Here is a 24,501-nt window from a genome sequence, read left to right as displayed (position 1 = left end):
TAGAAAAGTGTGATAGAGAGCAAGTACACATACACAATTATTTTGGCCGTCCAACAAAAAATGTCCCTACCAAAGTTAAAACCACACCTATGCCCTTATGTGAAAGGAATTCATTTTCATGCAGAGACATGCATATATAGAGACACAACACTCACAAAAAGGTTACACTTGTACAGAAAACAATTTCTTCTCCTCCACCCAGTGTAATGTTAAATCCACTTTAAATTTCATCTCTAGATAATGATTAATAGGTTATAATTGGCATAAATTATTCATTGAACACAACTCCCACTCACTGTATATAATTACAAAGGCTGTGCAGGGGATTGGAAATAAGAAAGATCTTGCTTATTCATCTGAAGTAGGAGATTAAAGATCAGATATACAGATACAGATATAGCTTTGATATTTACTGATTACTAAAAAAAGTTAGTGAGCTTTTGTCATTAAGTTGTGTTTACATCAGTGTTAGCCATTAGCTTTAAAATTAGCACTGATAATTCACTGTCCTAAGAATGCCATTTTTACTGTTTGCAGTATATACTGCCACAGACGTGTGCATTCACTGAAATACAGGCACCATACTGCATGTAACAGCACTAAGGCACATCATACTGGTTTCATGTTTCAAGGCCAATGCGATGAATAAACAAATTAACTAAGTTAACTTAGAAAGTTGGTGTGTAATACAGGATGCTTCTGGACTTCTGGAACACCTTTAAAAAGTAATGATTCTTGTATAAGAAGTGGCAAATTCAACAGTAACACATTGGAGGCTAGTCTGCCCATGCCTGCTGGCATGAGTCCGTTCCTATATACAACCAGGGCTGGAGTGAGCAATGCAATCTGAATATGTGTTCCTTTTGGTTTTTGGGGTTTTTTTTTTACACTTGAGACTACTGTAACACATTCCACTTTTCACTGAATCATGGACAGAGGTGTATGTTATTTACATATAGTATATTTCCTACATCTGCCCTGCATAAACTCCCTCCCTCTGCTGCTGCTGAGCTCTTGTACAGAACCAGAGTGTTGAATTCAGTTTTTGCAAGATTTATTTTTATCAGTGCAGGCTAGTCTGTCTGTATTGTGGTCTGTTTGTGTCCTGTTGGAATCTCAATATTCCAACACTTGACAGTTGGTTGGTGAACAGCAGCCAAAATCCACAAGCTTGTCTTGACCACGGTCATGTTTGGTAAGTGTTTGTTTGTTGGGTTTGAGTTTCTATAAGCATGTTTTGTGAAGACAACTCTGTTTGGCAGTGGACACTCAATTTTTGGATGTCCAGAGCATCACACCAGCACATGAACACATCACAGACAACACTCAGATACAGTACAAAGCAGTACTGTATTTCATTATTGTGTTTTTTTCATTAGGTCCAAGATTGGCTTCTAGACACAGCCTCTGGAGTATGATACATGTGACTAGGCCAAGACAACAGAAGACCTGTATCTCAGTAGGAGACTGTCCTCCCAAGAAAAAGTGTAAGTATACTTAACTACCTATCTACATACAGATGGGTGACAAATTAAAGGAAAAACTGGTGCACGTCTGAATGCTTGACCCCTACAGTGAGGGGATCTGGTGGCTCTGTTATGCTGTGGGGGGTATTTTGCTGGCATGATTTGGGTCCACTTGTCCACTTGAAGGAAGGGTCACTGCTAATCAATACAAAGTTGTTTTGAGTGATCACCTTTATCCTATGATGAAACATTTCTATCCTGATGGGAGTTGTCTCCTCCAGGATGACAGTGCCCCAAATTCACAGGGCACAAGGGGTCACTGAATGGTTTGATGAGTAAGAAAATGATGTGAATCATATGCTATGGCCTTCACAGTCACCAGATCTCAACCCAATTGAAAACCTATGGGAGATTTTGGACCAACATGTTAGACAGCACTCCCCACCACCATCATCAAAACACCAAATGAGGGAATATGTTTTGGAAGAATGGTGTTCATCTGTCCAGAAGAGTTCCAGAGACTTGTAGAATCAATGCCAAGGCTGAGGAACACCATTCCTCAAAATGATATTCTCTCATTTGGTGTTTTGATGACGGTGGTGGAGAGTGCTGTATCACCATTGGATATATCTTTTAAAATCAAAACAACTAGCTAGCTGTCATCTGCTAACTGCTACCTGCCACTGTTACCAACATTCCAAAGGAAAAACTGCACTTAGGAAGCTAACAGAATTATTTTGTGAAGACAAGAAGAGAAATTAAGGGGTCCTTGTTGGTGATATTCTCTCTCTCTGTCTCCATGAACTGGTGTGATGGCGGCCCGACCGATGTTTGTGGTGGCCTCTCCTAGTTCTGACTGTGTCTACATCTATGTCTGTGTCATCGTGTGGAGTGCAAGGGAAATATGTCTATGATCATCAGTTTCTTTTGGAAATTTGTAACAAAGACTTTTGCTATGAGAAATACTGGCTGGGAGCTAAATCAGCTGAGCGAGGTTGGTCTGCTATGCCCAGTGGACCCAAAGGAGACCATGGCCTTGCCTGGAGCTGCACTGGAGAGGAAACATCGAAAGCGGTGTGACAGGACGTGGAAGCTGGGCAAGCGTGGAGGAGTGTTAGCTAGGCTAAATGTTAACCCATACAAACCGGCAATTCCAACAATCATGTTGCCTAATGTTCTCTGGACAGCGAAATTGATTATATAACTTTCCCATCAGTGCTGGTCACTTGTTGACATGCAAGAGCTGTCTACATCCAACACATGTACTTTGCTCTTTAAATGCACTTTAATGCCCTGCACTGCTAACTGCTCCTTTTTTGTTTGTTTTTCTCTCTTGGGATTTATATGTTTTTATCATTTTTTAAAGGGAATTTTTAGATATATATACACGGTAAATCTCCTTTCTGTTGTTGTTGCACTGCTGGGAGGATCAGCATTTTGTTTTTTTGTGAATGCAAATACACAAGAAAATGAAAATAAACTAAATCTTGAATCTTGTTGATTGACAGCTGTGATTGATAGTTGGCTCTCCTGCTGTTCTCCCCGGCTTTGGGACTCACACTGACTTGGACTATTGTTGCAATATTTCACTAAGTTTAATTGTACTGGCTCCAAACAGAAAAGATGACCCAGACCATAAGCTGCAACTCTGGGCTTCAAACCGGCTCCAATGAAACCAACAGGTGACTCACATCTCACTATGTCCATCTTTATATACAGGATATGGTACAACCACAGCTTGAAATCTCACCTGTTCCCTCATGCGTTCTTGGTTTCCCATGATAATTGCAGCATGGTGAGGGTACTTCTGCCTCAGGTGGTCCAGGAACACCTCCTTCTTCCTCTCCACTTCAGAGTGCTGCATTATTAGGCTGTCCAGCTCGCTGTCCCTGCTGCTGGTAGCATAGCTTCGGGGTAAGGTGCTAGGAGAGCGTGGAGCTGAACCATAGGAGGCAAAGTCCAGATTGCAGAGCAGGCTGTTGTTAGTGTGCTGTTTCTTCTGCAACAGACGCTCAGTGCTGCTGTCCACAGCAGAAGAAGAAGAAGAAGAAGAAGAGGAGCCTCTGGATGGGGAGTGTCCTGTGTCTGGGTATAGCAGAAAAAACAAGATGAGGGTACAGAGAAAGGATGAAAGAGATGAAAATAGAGGACAGGACAAAAAGAACAGGGGCAAAGAAAGCAGAAAAGCAAATATGACAGGGTGAACTTTACAGCTACATTTTGAAATGTTCACATTTGTCAGGTTGTAACTGCTAGTATGTGTTATCCTTTTTCACTTTGACATAATACAACTAAATATGTACAACTAAATGGGTATTATGTAAATAGATTTTAATGTGTCTCTTGTGTTCAGTCTCACTTCCGTTCAAACTGCATATAAACTCTGGAAACATTTAATGTCATGTGTCAGCTTCCTTCAGTTTTTCATGTTTTATTGGTAATGCTGCATTTTACAGGTCTGTCATTTCCTAATGCTATCTTTGTAATGTCTTGAAAGTTTCCCGGAGAGAATTATGTAATTATCGGGGAAATGTAGACAAAGTTCTGAAACTCTTATCAGAGTTTAGTTAACTGAGTTTAATAGAGGCTGTTGATTTCTGGAGAAATGTCTTCCAGAGAACTGCTTCGTTTAAACCCAAGTAAATATTTATTCATTTATAATAAGAGAATGTATCCTTAATATATATTGATTTATATAAAGCATAAGTGTATCATTAGTTTCATGGGTTTAGATTGACTGTGCTACAGCATAATGAGAGTGTATATCAGAACACTACAGATACAATCTGTATAGTAAACAGATAAACTAAGCCAAAAAAAATAAATAAATCAGAAAACATAACTCAACTTGATAATAGTATACATTTGATCAAATGTAACATCTTACAGAAACATAACGTTACACGTGTGTTCAGTACATTTGTGTGGATCAGCCACTGTGTTGTTTCCATGTTGTTGATGTCCATCAGTGTGTGGGTAAATGTTGTAATAATAGAGGAACAATATGCAGCTTTACAGATGATGAGAACAACAGATTCAGGGAGGCTAAAAATAAAATTTCATCACACCATCTATTCAGCTTCAGATGGCACATGATGTAGGCTACACACAGCTATTTTCTCTGAGAGCAGAGCAGTGTGTGCAGAGAATTACAAGAGTTTATGTAGGCTAAGTATCTGAAGCCTGTTTAATACTGTTCTCATGAAGTGGTGATATTCGATCCTACTGAAAGTGAGAAACAACAGGAATCGGATACGAATACAGTATACACAAAAATCATAAGAAAGCACAGCTGTTAGATGTGCAGGGGATTAGATCACAGCATGATCTAATGAGATTCAAATAAAATTCTCCAACACATTCATTAACTTCCACTGTTGGCAGACAGCTACTTCATTGGTAAAATATTTCTGGTCAGAATTGACAGAAACATGTGTTTTACAGTGTATCATGAATAAAGCAATCCCTCAGCATTCTGACATGCTGAAGCATGATCCTCTATGGCCAGTAAAATCTGAACACCTTGTCATTTAAATGTATAACAATGGTTATTTACAACAAAATAATACTTATTTAATCTTTGGTATAATAGTGCATCACAGTTGCAGTGGCTGTCTGGATACAGATGGTAACTAACAGTACAGAGATTCACATATTTATACAGTGGAGGCTGGGGCTTTCAGATCTGGGCTGGTTGTAATCCTGATTTTTGAAAATGTGAGAGCTTAATTTGCAGATTGATTTTTTTTTTTACTGGATTTACAGTTTATGTATCATGAAAATTAACATGTAAAAGGATAATGTATGATTTCATTAGTGTAACGAGACATAAAGGCAGAAATGAAGACAGAAAAGTTAGCATTTTGAGCAGCTTTTTTTTTCTAACAACGCACATAACATATTACAGAAGAGACTTGCTCTCCCTGTCCCAGCTTACTAAGTAGTAATGAGTCTGAGCAGTTGTCATTTAGTGAATTTGTATTTTTCCACCAGTTTTGTTTTGCATTTTATCATTTTTCATCATCGTGAATAATTGTGTTTGTGCAGGCTGTCAGGACCTGAAGTCTACTTCCCTAGCAGGAAAAGCAGCAGCTAGTTTTTGCTAGTTTTTGTGCAGGTGAAGAGACGGACTTCACTGCTGCCTCTGTGATGGACGAATACTTTTGAACATGGGCTCATTTTAGCCAGGAGGGTTATTTTATTTACAATATAATGAAGTTCAGGATGGCATGTCGAAGCCAGGACTGTGTGAGGCTGATAGCTGGTGTGGTTCCTCCGGTAAACACAGCTGCCTCATCAGCTCTGCCTTCAGCAGCGCTGCACCAACCAAAGATCAGAGATTCAGCTCCACAAAGACATAAACTGTTCTGGTGCCTCATTTATAAAACTGTGCACGAAACACGGAAAGTGCTTATGCATAAAAATATTCTGATTTATAACAGTGCGCATGCGTGTCCTACACTGCTTTCCCTTTCCCTGTTATAAGGTTTTGGGAGATGCTGCAATAATGAATGGTGGTATCTCTGAGCTCCTCTCATGTCTAATGTTAGCTGCATTTGTTCTATATCACACAGTTATTAATGATAGACCTTCACCATATACTCTAGCATAATAGTGTATATATGTCGTTGCACTGTTATGTAAAATAAGAGTTACTCTCAAAAAGGACAGACACATATTTGCAGTTTCAAGCTCTCCATGTTACGTGAAACCATCCTCAGGAGCAGCCAGAGGTGTCAGGAAACAGCTAATAAATACCAGATGTGCCAGCTGATTGCTCAGCAGCATCTGATGATGTCTCAACATCATGTAAACGCCTTCAGTTACTTTGATTTCCCACATCTTTTTTAAATGTGTTGTGTCCAGAAGGAACAAACCATTTCTTTAATGCCTAGCATGTTGATAAAAATTGTGTTGGGACTTAGTTAGGAGTAGGTTTGGTTATCAGTAATAATTCATGATTATCAAAGATAATTATTAATGGGATGGAATGAAATACAGAAAATTTATTGAAAAAATCAAGAAACTGGGCCATGGGAACAGGGTTAACTGTTCAGATGACTCAACAAAGACTGAACTGAAGACTGGACTTAAATACACAAGGAATGATTCCATACATAACACAGGTGAGTGAAATGAGACAGATGAAACATGATGTAATCAACAAAGGCGGGAAAACATGGGAAGTAAAGGTAACAAAACACAAATGGTAAATGGACTGTACTTGTATAGCGCCTTTCTAGTCTTCCAACCACTCAAAGCGCTTTTTACACTACGAATCACATTCACCCATTCACACACATTCATACGCTGAATGGGTACAGGGGCTACCATGCAAGGTCCCAACCTGCCCATCAGAGGAAGCTAAGCATTCACACACATTCATACACTGATGGCACAGCCATCAGGAGCAATTTTGGGGTTAAGTATCTTGCCCAAGGACACATCGGCATGTGGACTGGAGGAGCCGGGAATCGAACCGCCGATCTTCCGATTAGTGGACGACCCGCTCTACCTCCTGAGCCACAGCCGCCCAAGGAGAAAACATTTCGAAATAAAACAGGAACTAAAAATCCAAACACAAACAGAAAGTCCTGGCAGGATGTGACAGGGGCACCATCCTGGGGTCAGGGACCAATAACCAAACAGTGGATACGGTCTCAAAAAGGGGTGTTCACTTTAAAAATGTCAATATCTGAGAGACATTAACATTCATAAGGTGAGCAGTGGAGGTTTGAATCTGAGCACTGACTCTCAACCAGCGTTTACTACAATGTGTCTACAAATAATTACCAAAATAACTTCTCTTTCAATTGCAATTCAGTCAAACATCTACCATCCAACTATATGGATGACTTACTACGGCTATGCAAAAGTGAAGCCAAAATATCTCCTTTCCAGGAGCTGTCAGTTCAGTTCTGCTTGTGTGATGTCATTTAGATCCAGAGTCTGCGCAGTAGCGTTGGGTGGCGGGATGACGGCCCACAGGACACGCCCCACAGCCGTCCTGCCGTCTGAGGGAGGTTTGAGGGACGATATTTGATATTGTCAAATAACTAATTAAAAATAAACTTATCAGAAAAACAAGACCTTGAACATAAAAAATGACAGAAACCATCTTTGGGAAAAATGTTTTTGACGTGTACTTTGATATTTTAGTTTGGCTCATGTCCCTTCCACTAACATGGAGAGGGCGAGATTGATGACCTATACTGCAGCCAGCCACCAGAGGGCGATCCAGATGTTTTGGCGTCACTTTTGGGGAGCTGTCATGACGTCCATATTTATATACAGTCAATGGTCACACCAGAGTTCCGCTCAGAGGAGGTAACCATGAGATATGAACAGAGATAGTGGCTAATGGCGTCTGCCGGCTTAACGTGTCTCTGACAATAAGATAGCTTAGGGACAGAGCTAAGCTCTGCTACAGAGTTATCTGCTCAACAAATGTGTGTGTGAGTGTGTGTAAGAGTGTGTATGTGTGTGGTTAGTAAGGGGAGACAAGGGTGAAAGCACTAAAAGTATAGCAATATTCTAGCAGTCGTGGGAAGACACAATGATTGCTTTTTATCACTCAGAGACACAGTGAATGGACTGTGATCTGTCTACTGTGGTCGCTGGCCTTTTAACAGATAAAATGGAATTTACTAGCTTCAAACACAGTGGCAAACTAATGCAAAGCAGCCCAATGAAGGTGGACAAAACACAAATCAGCTTAGTGTGATAAACACAACCAAGAACAAACAGTAAGCAACACTAATACTTCCACAGTATTATCAGTAGCAATAACCGGTATAACATGTTCACGGTCAGTTAAATTCACAACAACAGCAGTAAAGCTAAAAATATCTCACTCTTTAGTAACCTATCTCTGCCCAGACTTAAGCCTCTTACTTGTATCGTTTAAGGAAGTGAGTAAGGTGTGTTTCATCTTTCAGGTCCAGCTTGGTTCCTTGGATGATGATGAGGCCGTTTTCTTGCTCTGTTAGTGGGTTTTATGGCAGCTGATCCTCGTCAGGGTTGCAAAGGAACATCAGAGTCGATCAGTTGAAGAAAAGTAGGGCTATCCTCCTCCTTCACTTCTGCAGGAAAGGCTGAGAATGCCGGGTTGCACAGTGGTCTTCTTCTTCAGATCCAGTGACGTGCTCAGTTGAGCACAGAGAAAATCTCTAGTCCAGCATGGTTGAGATAGTGTGGCCTAGTTAGACTTACCATATGTATGGGGATACTTCCGATGGCATTGCTAGCCACAACTGGAGGCACGTTTTCGGGAGCGTCTCAGGTGTTTATGCCCACCTGTGTGTGAGTTGAGCAAAGCATGGTGGGAAATGAAGTCCATTTTGAACTCCTTTTGTTCGACTTGGCACAGTTTCTTTGTTGTCAGTTTGTAAAAGGTCTCGACAGGTTTCAGTCAGGCTTAATGACTGCGTGCAGGCTTGCCTGTGTCTTGTACATGTGGCTTATGAGGCCCATCAGTTGTATCCTGGTATTTAAGTTGACTGTTTTTTATGACTAACATTTTCTTTTAAACGTATTGTTTCTGTTCTGAAACAGGTCCGGGGAGGCTTTGGATGCAGGCATGAAGGAGAGGGAGTGGAGGACCTGAAGCTGTGGAGGCCAGCCATCATCAACCAGTTAGCAATTTTATTCAGTCATGTAATCTAAATTGTTATTTGGGTTAGTGCATGTATTAAATATTATATCACTGAATGTGATGCAAATATTTTTATCTCCCCCAGCATATGCATTAGCCCTGATAGAGTGTCTGAGGGAGGACTCCTCCACCTCACCAAAGACTCTATAAGACAGCAGCACTGCCCTCACCTCCACTGCACCCAGGTCCCTTTCCAGATCCTGTTAGCAGATCACCACACAAGAGGCAGTTGGCCTGTAACTTGCACAGCCTTGACAGTTCAACATTCAAACTGATGACTGTCCATTCAAAACGTGCCTGTTCGGAATGGGCCAATCACTTATTTCTCGAGAACCGCATATGTATGTATCGATTGTCAAATATATCAATTTAAATGATAAGGAATTAATAAATTAAATATCCAGACAGAAACTCCACCAGTGAGTCTAAACAGAGGTTGAACTGTATAAACAGTTTCCATTGGTTGATTCTGCTGCCAATCAAACGTGTCTTTGCTCATATTGGCTAGTTCTACTACCTCTGCCTCTGTTTTTTTCTCTTGTTATCAATGTTGTTTATGAGGTATTTTTATATATTTCTCGTGAACTGCTCATCCAAACAACTTCACACATCAACATTGCACTTCCTCGTTTCCCCAGCAATCCACCTGCCAGGCATGAAGTAGGTCGGATGAATGGTTCTCAAGATACAGACTCATATTTACCAAGACTTTAAATTTTCAGTTTCAGACAGACTTTGTTGTTTATTTATTTATATTTGAAATCTGGTAAGAAATGTATATGAAATTTTGGGGGAAAAATTGATTATGAATGATTGAGTGATGGGTTGTTTTTTTTTTTAAACATTTTCACTATTTACTCATGGTTATTAACTTTTTAAAAAATCTGTCTCATGATTGTCTATCTCCATGTGTATTTTGATGTAGAGCCAGACACAGACTGAAACATTTGGAAATAGCTAATTAAGCACTGTGCAGCTTTGGCATATCCACTCTATGCTTTCTAGTTGTTTTAAACCTTGGTATATATGTGTATTATATAATGTGCTTTATTTTACTCAATGCAGCTTGAGAATATTAGAACGCACTAATAGTTTTTATTTATGTAGGTTTGTTATTAGTATTAGCTGCTCATGCCTGCAGGCCCAGCCGTTCATGTAGTAGCTGATAATTATGAAGTTGCTCTTAACAGGATAAAACATTTTAAATCATCCAAACACTTGGTTGTTATTGTGATAACTTATTGTCAACTAAATGAGGCCACTGAAACCCTTTGTAATGTCCTCTGTCATCCTATTAAAAACCTAGATTAGAAACATATCTCTCTTTCAATCTGCCTCTTTCTCTCGCCCTCCTGCTGTAATAGTAGTGCACCGTAAGACATAATGTGGCGATATTTCACAGTGTGAGAAACAGTTGATACAAGCTGATACTGCAATGGTGCATTAGTTTCTGTTATGGGTAAGTATCAATACTCCTGCCAGTATCAGATGACCAAGACTAGCTTTATTAAAGCCTGATACATGATAGCAAACTTTACAATGTTGTGATGTGAACACAGCATCAAATATCGTTAGCTAACACCCATATATACATATGTGTATATATCTTAAAGCTAATGCCGGTCACTCACCAAGACACCTGCCCAGTTCTCCACTGGTTCTCCTCTGAGCGTTATACCCTCTAACCCTGGTCTGTTCCTGGTCTCTTTGATGCCTCGTTGGCTCATAATAATAAGGCTGTAGTCCGGCATATGTATATAACATTTACAACCTCTTAAGTGTCAAAACTAGCCTTGAGATCCATTCATTTCTTATTGTTCAACTTGACTGCTCTCTCTTTTGTTACGTCACTTCTGCATTGGCTTTTTCTGATGTGGAAGTAAAATTCTCTCACAAAAATGACTCCATAAGTCTCTGTGGTGTGTATATGAGTATATTTTATGAAAGTCTAGTTCCTACATCATTTTCCTACAAATGGATTCACTTGGGTCTCTAACCTGCAAGTTGCTCTTTAAATCATGCAGAAAAACTGAAGCTCAAGAGATGTAGTCTGACTTAACCAGGCTATAATAACAACTGCTTCACGGTTACTGTATGAAACTATGGGGCTCTTTTCCTGTCTTTATTCAAGAGCGTGGTCTTGAATTTGAGAGTATGAGTTATTGATTTCACATTCAGATTTTGTAATTCTTTCCCTCAAAACCCTGCCCTCACAGTCAAATAGCCCCTCCTTGCACACAGATGTGCTTTGCTTCTGCTCAAACTGTAGGAGCAGGCAACTAGCAACAAAATGGACAGTGCTGTGTTTCATTTTTTTAAATCTGTATTTTAGTGTTTAGGAATGGGAAAATTACCAACTGCAAAAGTAACTAATGCTAGCTAACACATTAAGACGATAGAAAACGAGTAACTTCAATGAGCTTCTACATTTTTAAAAACAGTGATGAGGTTGTGTATTGTGTAGTTATATCAAAATGTCTTCCTTCTCTTCAAATACTGTTTAAAAGTCATAAAGAAAGCAAGGGAAGAACATTTAATAAAGCCCTGGGGGCGGGAGTGGATGCATCCCATATTGGGGTTACTCTTTAAGTAAAGCAAACGTGCCGGTAAGGCGGCAGGTATCATTTCATTGGTCAACACTACACCTGGCATTCTATTGGTTGAGGGATTTTGACAGGGTTTTTGCACAAAAAAATCTGAGAGCAGAGCAGAAATCTGAGAGCAGACATTTGACAGAAGCAGCTTGAGTGCAAGGAGAAGAGCTGAAGAAACCTGTGCAAGCAACAATATACCTGAGTGCAAGCATTCAATTTGAGCAGAAGCAGAGCAAATCCACGCACAAGCAGGGGCTATTTGAGTCCAAGGGCAGGGTTTTGAGGGAAATAATTACAAAATGGGCCAAACGTGAAATCAATAAATCATAAATCTGTCTTTAATAAAGACAGGAAAAAAGTCCCATATAAAATTGGTCAATAAGCCTGAGGACCAACAACAAACCCATAAACATGACACACTATGGCTACACAGCCACATGCAAAGGTGAGACAAACTTCTGAGCCAATGCTCTGTCTTTCATTTCATGTTTTTGAATTATGGTGAATCACTCGATTGATACTCAGTTGATTTTGCTTGATTGCTTCCCAATGGATGTGTTAGCAGCAGTTCTGAAGTCTAATCATGAAGTGCTTTGTGTGTGCTTTCACCATTTACCAGGTATACTGACTACGCTGCACAGCCAGCATTTTGGTGGTCAGGTATGGAAAGAAATTTAAGCAAGGCCAGCTAGTGTCTACTTGGATCCTTGGTGATCCTATTTACATTGACATGTACTGTACTCCCTCCTCCTTCAGTCACGCACAGCACACATCACATACTTCTATGTTTCGTCAACCAACATAATGGCTGATGGTACTGTGCAGCCTACAGTAAACTATGTGGTTGGACAAAATAATTACCACAGTGTAAATGCCACTCGATCAGCCCTAACTACAGCTCACTGCTCTGTCTGCTGTGACTGATGCTGTCCACAGAGCTCTGTGGCATTTCACATTCTGAGAGCTGCAGGCTCCAACGGACATACGTATACACACATACACTGTAAAAAGTGACACCCTGAGTTCACACATGAGGTCACACGTACTGTAGGTGAAGAAATGCTGCACAAGTGACAATCCATCCAAACCTCACTGACTCTGATTTCACTTATGAACAAAATTACAGACAACTGCTGTTACCTAGAAATAAGCCAAGTAGTGGAATGGGAAAGTGAACCTATGCAGCATGACTGTTTATGTTGGTTTACAATGTGTACATTGTTGGTTGTTTAGAGTTTGGATTATTTAATGAGCTTCCTGGTCTCTTTTCAGTGGCAACTGTGAAGCTGTGGACTAGACATACAAATATAAAGCAGGAGAAAATGTAGATTTACAATCTTGTGCCTTTGAATTTATTTAACTAGTAATATTTGTACTTCTTACGTAATGAATGTTGCACATAAGTGTTTATGTAATTTGAATGCCTGCCTCTGGTGTTTATACTTAATTCACATAAACATTTGACCTATTTTATTTAAAATGATAACATATGTATTCTGTGATATGGAATGCTAAATAGTTTTCAGGGAAGTTCCATAAAACAGTTTTGCCACAGATTTAAGGAGCATTATTTTCAGTCACAAAGTCAGTTACATGACAGTTTACTAAATAACAAGTCAGCCTGGTTAATAATGGCCTAATGGCTGTGAACTGGAGACTTGTAGGATTTATAACATAAAGTCTGTGTGAAATTGTCATTGTCAATTGTTGTAGTATACAAACGGTTAATAAATGGTTTCTAACACACTATAATGTAGTGCAGATATAAGCGTTTATTAACGTATTTGGCAACAATTCCTCTTGTGGGTACCCATAAGTGGAGGCTGCTGTATAGACAGATAATGAATGATAATACAGTAAAACACAGTTGTAAAATATGTTGTCATAGGAGAAGTTATTATTGTTGACAAATACTGTACGTTCATAAAAACTTAAAATGTCCTCATAACCATTTATAACCAAGTTATAGTGTGTTATATACTATGTTTTAAATGTTTGTGTATTGTTTAGAGTTGCAATTATTAGCTGATTAATCGATTGGCAGAAAAATAATCGCCAAATATTTTGGTAATCAATTAATCATTTTGAGTCATTTTTTAAAGAAAAAAACCCAAAATTCTTTAGTTTCAGCTTATTAAATGTGATTATGCTCTTATTTCTTTATTCCTCTATGACAGCAAACTGAATATCTTTGGGTTGTGGATTATTGGTCGGGACAAAAGAAGACATTTTAGTTGCATCTTTGGTTTTGGGGAACAGTGATCGACATTCTTCAACATTTTTTGACATTTTAAGAGACCAAACAACTAATCAAGATCATTAGTTGCAGCCCTAATACTGTTTATAAAGGATAAATTGGGGAACTTAAAGAGTTACTGGGTTCCATTATGGGAAGTGTAGGATCCAGTATTTTTGGAGATTGACTGATACTAATAACAAAAAAGTCAGGATATCTCGACCTCTCAGTTTTTTAATCTGTCTGTTATGGAACTGCAATATTAAACCACTGGAGGACTCCTTAAAGCATAGGGCCTGTTACAAGCACAATGCAAGGCATGTTCTCTGCATTCTTGTGATAATGCTACATTTACTGCTAAAACTATTAAATTAGGATTAACATAATACTAAAAGGATCCACCCTTCAGTATGCATTCCTACTCAAGCATCACGTCAGCTACTCCTCATTCTTTTTAAATAATCTTAGATGAATTACTTTTTTCAAGACATTCTCACTATTTCAGGAGTATAATATTTTACTAATTTCTTTTAGTGTAGAAATATACACGGGCTCCTGTCTCACGCGAACACACACACACACACACACACACACACACACAGAGCTTCGTTGGCCTGACATTTGGAGGTGTCCTGGAGCTCTGCTGTCTGTAATGAGGACACTTTGTGACAGGTTGGTTGGAAAATTACTTTTTAACATAGCTGGAAGGTTTTGTTTCATGGTGCGTGGTGGCCTGATACAAAGTTATGCCATCACATCTATGTGACAACCATAATAATCATCACTGGCATCATCAATTGCAATAAGATTAGGCATTATGTTAAATAACAAGATTAACCAAGTATAACCTTTTATGTGATTACTCTTATTTACCTCTTAGAATTACAGTTAGATATTTAATGTTTCTCTTTTTCAGTATCAGAGGGATGAATATCTTGGAGGATATCCTCTGTCACACACACACACACACACTCCTATACAGAACTATGGTTGGAACACTATCTGGAACACAGATATGTGTGTGTGAATGTGTGTGACAGGAGAGAGGAAACAGGTTGAGAATAACTAAGAAGGGTCACAGTGGTTCATGTGTGGAGACCATCTGGCCATGCCTATGTTGCACTCAACAGCATTTTGCATGTGTTTGTTGATATTATCATCATAAATGTATAAAGGGTTTATTAATTTTTCTCAGACATACACAGTAGAAAAGAGTAAATGGACTGCATTTATATGGCACCTTTCTAGTCTTCTGACCACTCAAAGAGCTTTACACTACATACCCCATTCACCCATACATTCACACACTGATGGCAGACGCTGCCATGCAAGATGCCTGCTTGTCAGGGGGAATTTCTACCATTCACACACACACACACACACACACACACACACACAGATGGCGCAGCCCCCCGGAGCAATTTGGGGTTCAGTATCTTTCCCGAGGACACTTCGAAATGCAGACTGGAGGAGGATTGAACCACCGACCCTCTGATCAGTGGATGACCTTCTCTGCCTCCTGAGCTACAGAGCCCTGAGCAGTGTATGCTGCCTGCAGATCTTCCTGACAAGCTGTGCAAGGCTTCCAAGAAGCTCCACCAATCAGTTGCTTTTGTTTAGGGTTAGGTTAAAGAACAGTAAAAGTAGGGTGAGGGCCACAGGTGGGGTTCATGTCAGTATGGAGAGAGCCCAGTGCACTGTAACCAGAGAAAACACATCAAAAAGGAGGAAACAGCATATTCAGAAAAGACATGCAAACAGTGTAATAATTCTGAAGCACGTCACATGTGAGTTTGGTGTTTCTCTGACAAGAACCTCAACATGACCTGACAGGTCTCTTTCTTTTTTCTTCTTTTTTTGTTAAAGAATAAAAGCATAATTTCATAAAATTATAAACCCTTTCATGAGCTGTGCATTAACACCTCAGTAATATGTAGAATCCAGTATTTGGAGAAAAATATATAAAAAAAAGCCTTCACATTTAGCCATACTGTAAGCTAATAGCCATGGAGTGTCATTGTTTTAAGATAATCTTATAGCATTATTTTATTCTTTATCAAATACTGTTGAGATCACATTCGTGGGGGCAAAGAGACACTGTCCCCAAGTAGAATTAAAAGTGATGTGCTTGGATGGTGCAGTGGTACCTGCCTAGCCATTGAACACAATCAGCAATATTTGCAGATGGGAAGCCAGTGAGGGATCATGTCTTTGTCACTGCACCAATGACAAGGACATGATTCCCACCCACTGATGACATGATCACCACCTGCTGGTTGGTGAGGGTGCCTGTGTGAATCAGGGGAGGGGTCTCTGGGGCATAGTTTCAACTTTAATGTTTCACTTGGACTAACTGGAGCATCCACAGGAAACCCATGCAAACGTAACAAGAACATGCAAACTCCACATAGAAAGAACCCATCCTATGAATTATTTCTCAATAGAAATCACAAACCTTATTTTTCCATGTTAACCAGGCCAACCTCTGATTTTGTTTCACATGTATGGACACATAATAAAGCTGGAAGTATTTGATCCTAGCAGGGATTTATGGAAGATGAATTCTATCTCCCTGTCTTTTATAAACGTCCACAACCTATTTTCAGGTCCTGCACCAATACTTTGTAAGCATCATCCGGTAAGCATATTTCCTGCTGAAGTTAATGCTGACACAGATTTTTTTCATTTTGAAGTTGTTGGGATTTATTATATTTTTAAGACAGCTGTTTTTTTGTTTCATTCACTACCATGTTTAAAGGAGGAAGTTATCATGTCCCATATTGCACTTGAATTTATGAATATTGAATCTGCCTACTGTACCCATACAGTCGAGTAGAGGGTCGAGCCTTTGTGTGATAGAACGAAGGTTGCAATATTGTAACCTTAGTTCTATAAGCACAGATGCTACAAAGAAATATGAAATGAGAGTTTTTGAGGCACATGTTTTAGATGCTTAGCAGTGATGTGATCAGCTAATTGTCATGTGTTCATATTCATATTCAGGTACTTCATCAGACCAGACTGCCACGTTCCCTCAACATAATGCACACAACTTAACAAATCACAGTACGGGGAAGTAATTGGCTTGCAGTGCTATCTACCACGACGTCTATTTTTATTCTGCAACTGGGAGTCGCCAAAGTTAGAAATTCTCCTACACATTCTGTACGGTTTTCATGTTATACGCTTTTATATTTAGTAAAGGGTTTATCATGATATATTGTATTTCACAGTGGTATTATAGCACAGCAAAGATCCCTTCTGTGTTTTATATCTTTTATATAAGAAATTTTATAATATATAAGAGGTTCTATGCTATTCAACAGCAGGTTATTTTGTCAAACATTGTTCTTTCAACAAGAAAAAAAAAATACTGTTTTATAATAATACAAACACAAAACCTACAAATGAAATATTTAAAGTTACCTACAGTATTTGCATCTCCAGCAGGTTCGGCTTCAGCTTTTGTTGCTACTCCAGTTCTGTCTGTTCACACTGATATCTCAGTGCAACACAAGCTGCAGTGACAGAGCTCACACTGCTCATGGCACTGCAACTGGAAAGTTCAAATAGGGAATCTGTATCCGTGTGTGTGTGTGTTCCTGAGGAAGCTCAAATGGAAGAGTGGTCTCACTTTTTCCAGACCTTTTTCCCTTGTTACTTTGGGACCACAACAACAGATGGGTAATATCTCACAAGCTGACCATGTATTTGTGGCGGTTGACCCCTGAGGTGAGGTGCATAATAATAATAACATTATTATTATTATTATTATTATTATTATTATTATTATTATTATTATTATTATTATTATTATATTAATAATAATGAGAATCTGAACAATAATAATTATTATTATTATTATTATGTACATAGCACTGTTCATGCACAAAAAGCAGCTCAAAGTGCTTAACAAATAAAAAAATGTAAGGGCAGATAATTGGGATGGTATAAAGTGAGAAGCTCTGATATATCTGTTATCTATATCTTTTATTTAAGTTTAATTATACTCAATCATCAAAGTTTGAATCCAGCCGGGCTAAACTTCATGTGCCATTTATACATTTTGTTCATCAGTAAGTGGAAGAGATTGGAACTACAAGTTTAAACAAAGTCTTAAACTTTTTCTTTCTAAGTTGCTAATTTGCTATTTCACAGTTTTATAGCAAAATACACTTTGTGGCAAACATAATGATACCTGCAGTATGGTTTTCATCAGTCTGTCAGACAGAGTATCCAGTTTAAACATATTCCTTCAGTGTCTGTGTGTAACTTAAGAAAGGTTAGAAAGACAGAAAGGTTTGCTGGATTGGGATGTTTCATCCTTGAACATACAATATATTTGATATATATTTCTTATTGCCCTTAATCAGTCATTGTGCTCCGGTTGTTTTGTTCATGTTTAATATTAAAAGGAAACAGATCTTAGACTCCTTATAGACTACTATCCTAATTAGTGTCAACGGACTAGACTACTGATCATTTTAATAAGTAAATAGGATGACTCGTATGTTTGTATCTCTGTATTACCTTGTCAGGTTTTTCAGTCAGGTTTGTAATAACTGCATACATCAGATGTATGAGAGAGATGTTTCCCAAGCTTCCAAAACTATATTTTACCATTTCCTTCCCACACCCCTCCACAGAGATTAAACCGAGTCACAGACAACCACACTGAACATCCAAGATGTACTGCTGAGGGATAGATGGACGGTATGTAAGCAGTCCTCCATTATAATCCTTAAAATGTTACTCCTCATGTCATGTCTGAAGACATATAATCCCTCTTTAACTTGCCTTCTAGCGCACATGTACATCTACATTTAATCACTGAAGTGGAGTGGATTAAACTGAAGCTCTACAGCTATGTTCAAAAATTTCCCATCAACCCCTGCTGGCACCACAGGGAATTCTGTGTAAATAAAGGCTTGGTCTATGCAAGAGGAAGAGGGATTCCTGACATAGCTCGTTGTGTTCAGTATCATGCTCAGTCACAGTTAAAAATTGGGTAGAAGGTAGATTTGTTATCAGACAGAGGTTAGTGTGACACAGTCTGTAATTCAAAACACACAGGCTCAATCTCTAAACTGTTACTACACTCATCCTGCTCTGCTTCTTCTGTGTTGGCCGCACATTTAGCAGATCAGCAGCAAGTGACCACACAGGAAGTATACAGGTACATTGTTCAGCATAGGTCACCCGCATTTTGGAAGTGCTCAGAGCCCAATACACAATGACTGTAATTACATGTGTAAAATATGTTCCACTGTGAAGTGCCACTACAGATAAAGCACAAATCTTTGAAGCAATCATAGTGTGAGCAGCACGTTTAGCAGATCATCATCATCATCATCACCATCAGCAGCAGCAGCAGCAGTAGCAGAACCGCTGTGTCGATGCGGGAGGCGTTCAGGTACATTGTTGAGTGTAGGTCACCCACGTTTCAATCCGAACTGAAGGCACAAAAAATAGGAATGATCTAAGAGCCCAATATGATCGATCCACTTTATTTTAGGATGCACATTATTTTATTTTTAAATGCAGCCCCTATTTTATTTAAAATAAGAAGATAACATTTACTTACTAGTTACTTATTATTTATAACCTCTGTGTATAATAGAATGCTAGATTTCTTTCATGCTGTTGGTTGTTTTTTCTATGTGTTGAAGCAGCGGCCAGAGGCCAAGCAATCAGTCCATTCTGAACAGGAAGGTTTTGAACGGGCAGTGCACTAGTATCATTAAAAACACAACAACTATCTTTTGGGACTTCATATATACTTCTACTGTTTTGATAAAGGATGTCAAACTGCACTAAGTAAAAGAAATCTTCTAGAAGAAATCCTGGTGAAAACTGATCATTGAAGTCTACTAACTTGTTCCTTGTTCATGAGTACTCTACCAGGAGTGTACACTTGCTTGCATTTGATTGGCCATTGCATTGTATTGTAGGATGATGTTGCATTGTGAAAAAAGTTGAGCCAGGGTCAATTAATTTATCAGATGACTCTGCAGACTCTTTACTGTCCCAACACAGTGGTATCACTGAAATGAATGAGAGGGCTTTTTTCGGAGGGGGAGGGGAGGCTGGATTTTAGCTGAATAATCAATAACTAAATCAATGGATTTAGTTATTGTCAATGGAATGATATATTATTATGAATTATGTTTATCATTATGAGTATTAGCAAACATCAATTCATTTTCTGATAACACTTTGTGTGGTGTGGTTACAGTCTGTTCGGGCAAGTCTAAGTCCAGCTTGATTACATCAGTGTTTGTAGGAAAACACACAGTGTGAGACAGCACTACAACCCAACACTAGGTACTGCATTGCAGAATGCCCTCTATAGATGACTATAACTCAGTTAAGTAATATTACTCTCGAGGGTGTGCTTTACCGTCATTGTTGGCACGACAGTGATGTGGTCAGGAACGAGGCGCTTGTGCCGAGCATCACTGAAGCACGGAAGCATCACTCAAGTGTAATATTGAGATTATACATGTGCTGTCATGCTGATTTGAGCACGTTCTAAATGTCTAGTTGACCAATCAGATTGCTTGGTGGGAACTATGTGTTGTATAATTAGGTATCAGAGACTTCTCTCAAACTAAGTTGTGCAGTGTAGTTTTCTCTGCAGCCAAAAAAGTTAGTTTCAGTTACATTTTCCTCCTCTGCATTTCTCCTTTTCATTCATTCATTACATCCAACTAATGCAGTGGTTAATACAAAGACCAAAATGAAAAACCTGTGTTGGCATTTCAAATCTGATGCCTGCAGTGCGCCATAGGAGCGTCAAATGACGCGCGTCAATTATCGCTTTCAGTGCGTTTGGGCCTTTAGGATACACGTTTCTTAGCAAAATCTCACACTACAAACACTTGTGGGCAGCAGTGACCTTTCAAAAACAAATACATTCCCTCCAGCACTGTTTGATTCTCTCTGCATCATTTCATACACTCAGTGCAGACTTCTCATGACCATGATGTCACATTCAGTACTCTGCTGCAAAGGTCGGTGAGATCTTGTCTGCATGTTCACACTGCAGCTTATAATGTCCTCAGTTTAACTCCAACCACACAGCTCATTTATCTGCTGAGCACAGACTATATAAAAAAACGGAAATGGAACTTGTGATGTCTTCCTAAATGTAATAGTTAAAGGGGCATAAGAATGCTGTATCTCTTCTATTCAGTCATTTGCTCCCTGATTTAAAGGCAAACATAACGTAGCGTGTAATCTGCTTTCTCTGATACTTTTCCACTGAGCCCTTGACCGACTGATGTAACTGTGACTGACTTAAACCATGCGTATGCTAATTTCTATGCATAGAATCCAACTGATCAATTTCTTCTTGTGACTGAGAATGTGCACACATTTAGATGTGAGTTAGAGTTCATAGTGATCTTGGGTACTAGACTATGTAACTTTGACTGAGCAGTGGCTAGAACAGCCAGTTTAAAGACAGGCTTTAATTTTAATTATAACTATCCTAATTGTCTGTTCACTCCCCTTGCTTTTTCATCTGATTCTATCTGCTGATGTTTGTAAACATATGGGCTCATCCATAAGTTTATGTAGGAATAGCATGCTAGGCTAACAGTCCATCAGCTGTGTGACTTTATATCAGTGCTGTGATGTCTTTCAGAGCATACAAACATTGTAAACACACCCGTCACCTGCCCAGCACAGTGCTGTTAAACCAGAAACATGTAGCTACATCTTGTTTTTATACAGTCTATGGGCTGCACATAGCATGGCGCGGCTATGCTAACAATGCTAGCCATGCTAACTAGCTAGCTACCATGCAGGCTGGTAGGTAAAATGGATCTGTTGTGTCTCTTTGTATCTGTGGGTTGGTGCTCCTGTCAGTGTTGGAGCCTCCGTGTGAGACGCTTCGGTCAGTAAATGTGTGTTTTTAAAACTTAGCCTACGTCGGGACTGCGCTGAGTTGCACTTGGGGCGCCACTGTAAATGCTCCCTGAGGATGTAATAGAAACTCTTTGCGCCAATCCATTTTGAAAGAGCAACAGCCAGTGGGGAAACTCCAACATTGTGCAAACTCCAACACTGGGCTGGCCAACCAATGGTGTAACTTCATCACTTGGTGACTCAGTCAGTCAGTGAAAAACAGACATTTGGGGTTGTAGGGCTGGTCCGTGGGTGGTACAGTCGGTCACTTCTTGTTTTAACTACATTTTTATCTGGACTTTTTAAATTAAAAAAACACCAGAAAAAATTGTATGTGGGATCAGGGGTCAGCTGACCTAGTGCTGATGCTGAGTGGACTCTTGGTGGCTCACCTCAGGGTGGAGTTCAGTTTTTATAAACTGACAAACAACACCAAAAAACATTAGGTGTGTGAATGAGGGTCCGTGCTCTATCCAGGGGGACATGTTAGTTCTTCATTTTTGTAGGGCTGGATTTGTTTGGTGGTGTTTGTTTTCTTTGCTTGTTTCTTTGGCTTTTTCTATGTGGCTTTGTTAAAAATAATGTAAAAAAACAAATGGTTCTTTAATAAAGGACTTTTTAAAATTCTAAATTCTGTCTCGTCCTCTTTCTCTCTCTCTCTCTCTCTCTCTCTCTCTCTCTCCCTCTCTCTCTTTCTGTCTCTCTCTCCCTCCCTCGTTGACAAAGCAAATCTGATTGATCTAGTTCAGTGGAGGCCTGGAGGTAAATCTCAGCTCTTCACTGCACTGGGCAGGACTGTGTGAATATTTGGCTCACAACGTCGACAGCCAGTTAGCCAGATAGTCAATTAGCCAGTTAGCTAGCATGGCAACACCCAAGAATTGAATGAAATAAGGTTGTAGAATGTGGTATTTTATCTAAATTTATATTTCAGATTTGCTAAGCTGATATCCAATGATCTCCCAGCTTCTCCAGTAGTTTTTAATGCATGAAGCTGGCATTATTCCATATTATTCATATTGTCAATAAATCCCATGACAAGACTAAAACCAACAATGTGTTAGTCCGTCTCTCAATACTTTCTGACTCCCCTGCCCTGTCTGTAGCACTTAGCCAGAAGCCCACTGGTTCCTACTGAAGACATAAATCTTTAAAAACAACTCAGTAATTTCCTAATACAACTGGTCACTATAGTTTTTAAGAAACATTACTCAAAAGGGAGGAAATGGTGCGTTTGTTGGGGACTATTTTCATTGGTGGATTAATCCACATTTGGTGTTCTATTGAGTATGTGAGACTATGTCAAAATAAACTTCACTACTGTGTGTTGTCATGGATTCAGGATATTCAGGTGTGACTGAAACATTTGCATGCTAAAATATTATCCTGTTGGATTAGTGTAGCTGTGTGTCATGGCATGTGGATGGGTTGCATCTATGCATACAACACTCACAATGAACACTATAGGACCAGCTGAAACAAAGGCTGGCAGACAAATGGCTTTACAACGGGGCTTCCTGAGAAATGTTGCTTCTAGAAGTACATGTAACAATCAAAGTGAGTCTAGCACTTAAAAAAACAAAACAAAAAAAAACAATGGAGCTTTTTGTCTAAGCAGACAGTGATGCAGCTAAAGAATCTTAGATTAAGACAGATAATGTTCATTGTAAAATATTACATTAGGGTCTTCATAAGCTGATAGTTAATGTAATTCTTGCACAGACATAATGATTCTCTCCTTCATTTAACATTCAAAGAAAAGACTTAAGCTTGATTTACCCACATGTGGCTATGGCTCTGTGTGAAGAGAGAGTCAGTAGTCTTTAGTAACACATGTAGCAAAGCCATTAACGCTGTGATCACGTCTTTCTACTACAGTGAATGAATGAATGTAAAAACATTGCACAAGGGTGTTCTATTCAGTAAGGCAAAATAGAAGTCATCTGGATATAAATGAAATCTAATTAAAGCACCATATAGTCTGCTCATTTATCATGTGGTGCACACAAATGGGTACACAGATACACACGCTAAAAACCGTGTGGTCCTGGAGTAAAGGAAATACAAGAGTTTGACTTTGAATCCAGTGTTCACATCCTGAGTCCTGTGTGTTTTAGGCAACAAAAGCACTTTGGTTAAGGTTAGTGAAAGATGTCATGTCTTGTATTTCACTGCAGACACTGATTAAACCAAGACCATGATCTTTCCCTCACCCTTAACCAAGTGCTGCCAGTCCCTAAACATAACCATAAAAAAGTTTAATAATAGTGTAGTCACTACTAGCGAATAGCCAATATTTTGGCATTGTCTCTGAATATTTTGCTTTTACGTTATTATAGTATTAGTATTAGTATTAACACTGTTGCGACTTGCCATGTTAACAACATTTCCTTATTACATTACTAGAAAACATAATGCAGCAGGATTTACGTTTCTTACAAAATATATGTAACCTCTCTAGGAGACAGGGTTGGAGTGTCCCAATTACATTTCTTCATCTGGTTGTAGTTTTAAATATGCAACCTTATATGACCACAAATGCTTTTTATAATAAAATAACTTTTCTCCTTGTTTGGTCTGCACTTGCAACAAAGAGAAACAGCCACACTGTGCGCGTGATCAGAAATAAGCACTGGAAAC

The 24,501-nt window shown here is 39.1% G+C and overlaps 1 protein-coding gene and 1 long non-coding RNA gene across 5 annotated transcripts in view; one reads left to right on the top strand and one right to left on the bottom strand.

Moving 5' to 3' along the window:
* Positions 1-3,862, top strand: part of LOC137193579 (uncharacterized) — a 4,713-nt gene extending 851 nt beyond the window's left edge. The window contains exons 1-5 of one of the 2 annotated variants that reach the window (XR_010930851.1): positions 550-1,195; positions 1,380-1,487; positions 3,085-3,148; positions 3,258-3,380; positions 3,475-3,862. This is a non-coding gene — a long non-coding RNA (uncharacterized lncRNA). Of the gene's footprint in view, positions 1-549; positions 1,196-1,379; positions 1,488-3,084; positions 3,149-3,257; positions 3,381-3,474 lie in introns of those variants that run through there. The other variant, XR_010930850.1, reaches the window with a different exon arrangement.
* Positions 1-24,501, bottom strand: part of si:ch211-207d6.2 (sickle tail protein homolog) — a 118,641-nt gene that overhangs the window by 73,282 nt on the left and 20,858 nt on the right. For 2 of the 3 annotated variants that reach the window (XM_067604800.1, XM_067604801.1), the window contains exon 2: positions 3,217-3,551. In XM_067604800.1, the coding sequence (XP_067460901.1) occupies positions 3,217-3,551 (335 nt within the window). Of the gene's footprint in view, positions 1-3,216; positions 3,552-17,380; positions 17,501-24,501 lie in introns of those variants that run through there. The other variant, XM_067604802.1, reaches the window with a different exon arrangement.

The sequence above is a fragment of the Thunnus thynnus genome, chromosome 12 (assembly GCF_963924715.1).
Source record: "Thunnus thynnus chromosome 12, fThuThy2.1, whole genome shotgun sequence".
In the NCBI taxonomy this organism is placed as follows: Eukaryota; Metazoa; Chordata; class Actinopteri; order Scombriformes; family Scombridae; genus Thunnus; species Thunnus thynnus.
This window is presented reverse-complemented; position numbering and strand designations above follow the sequence as displayed.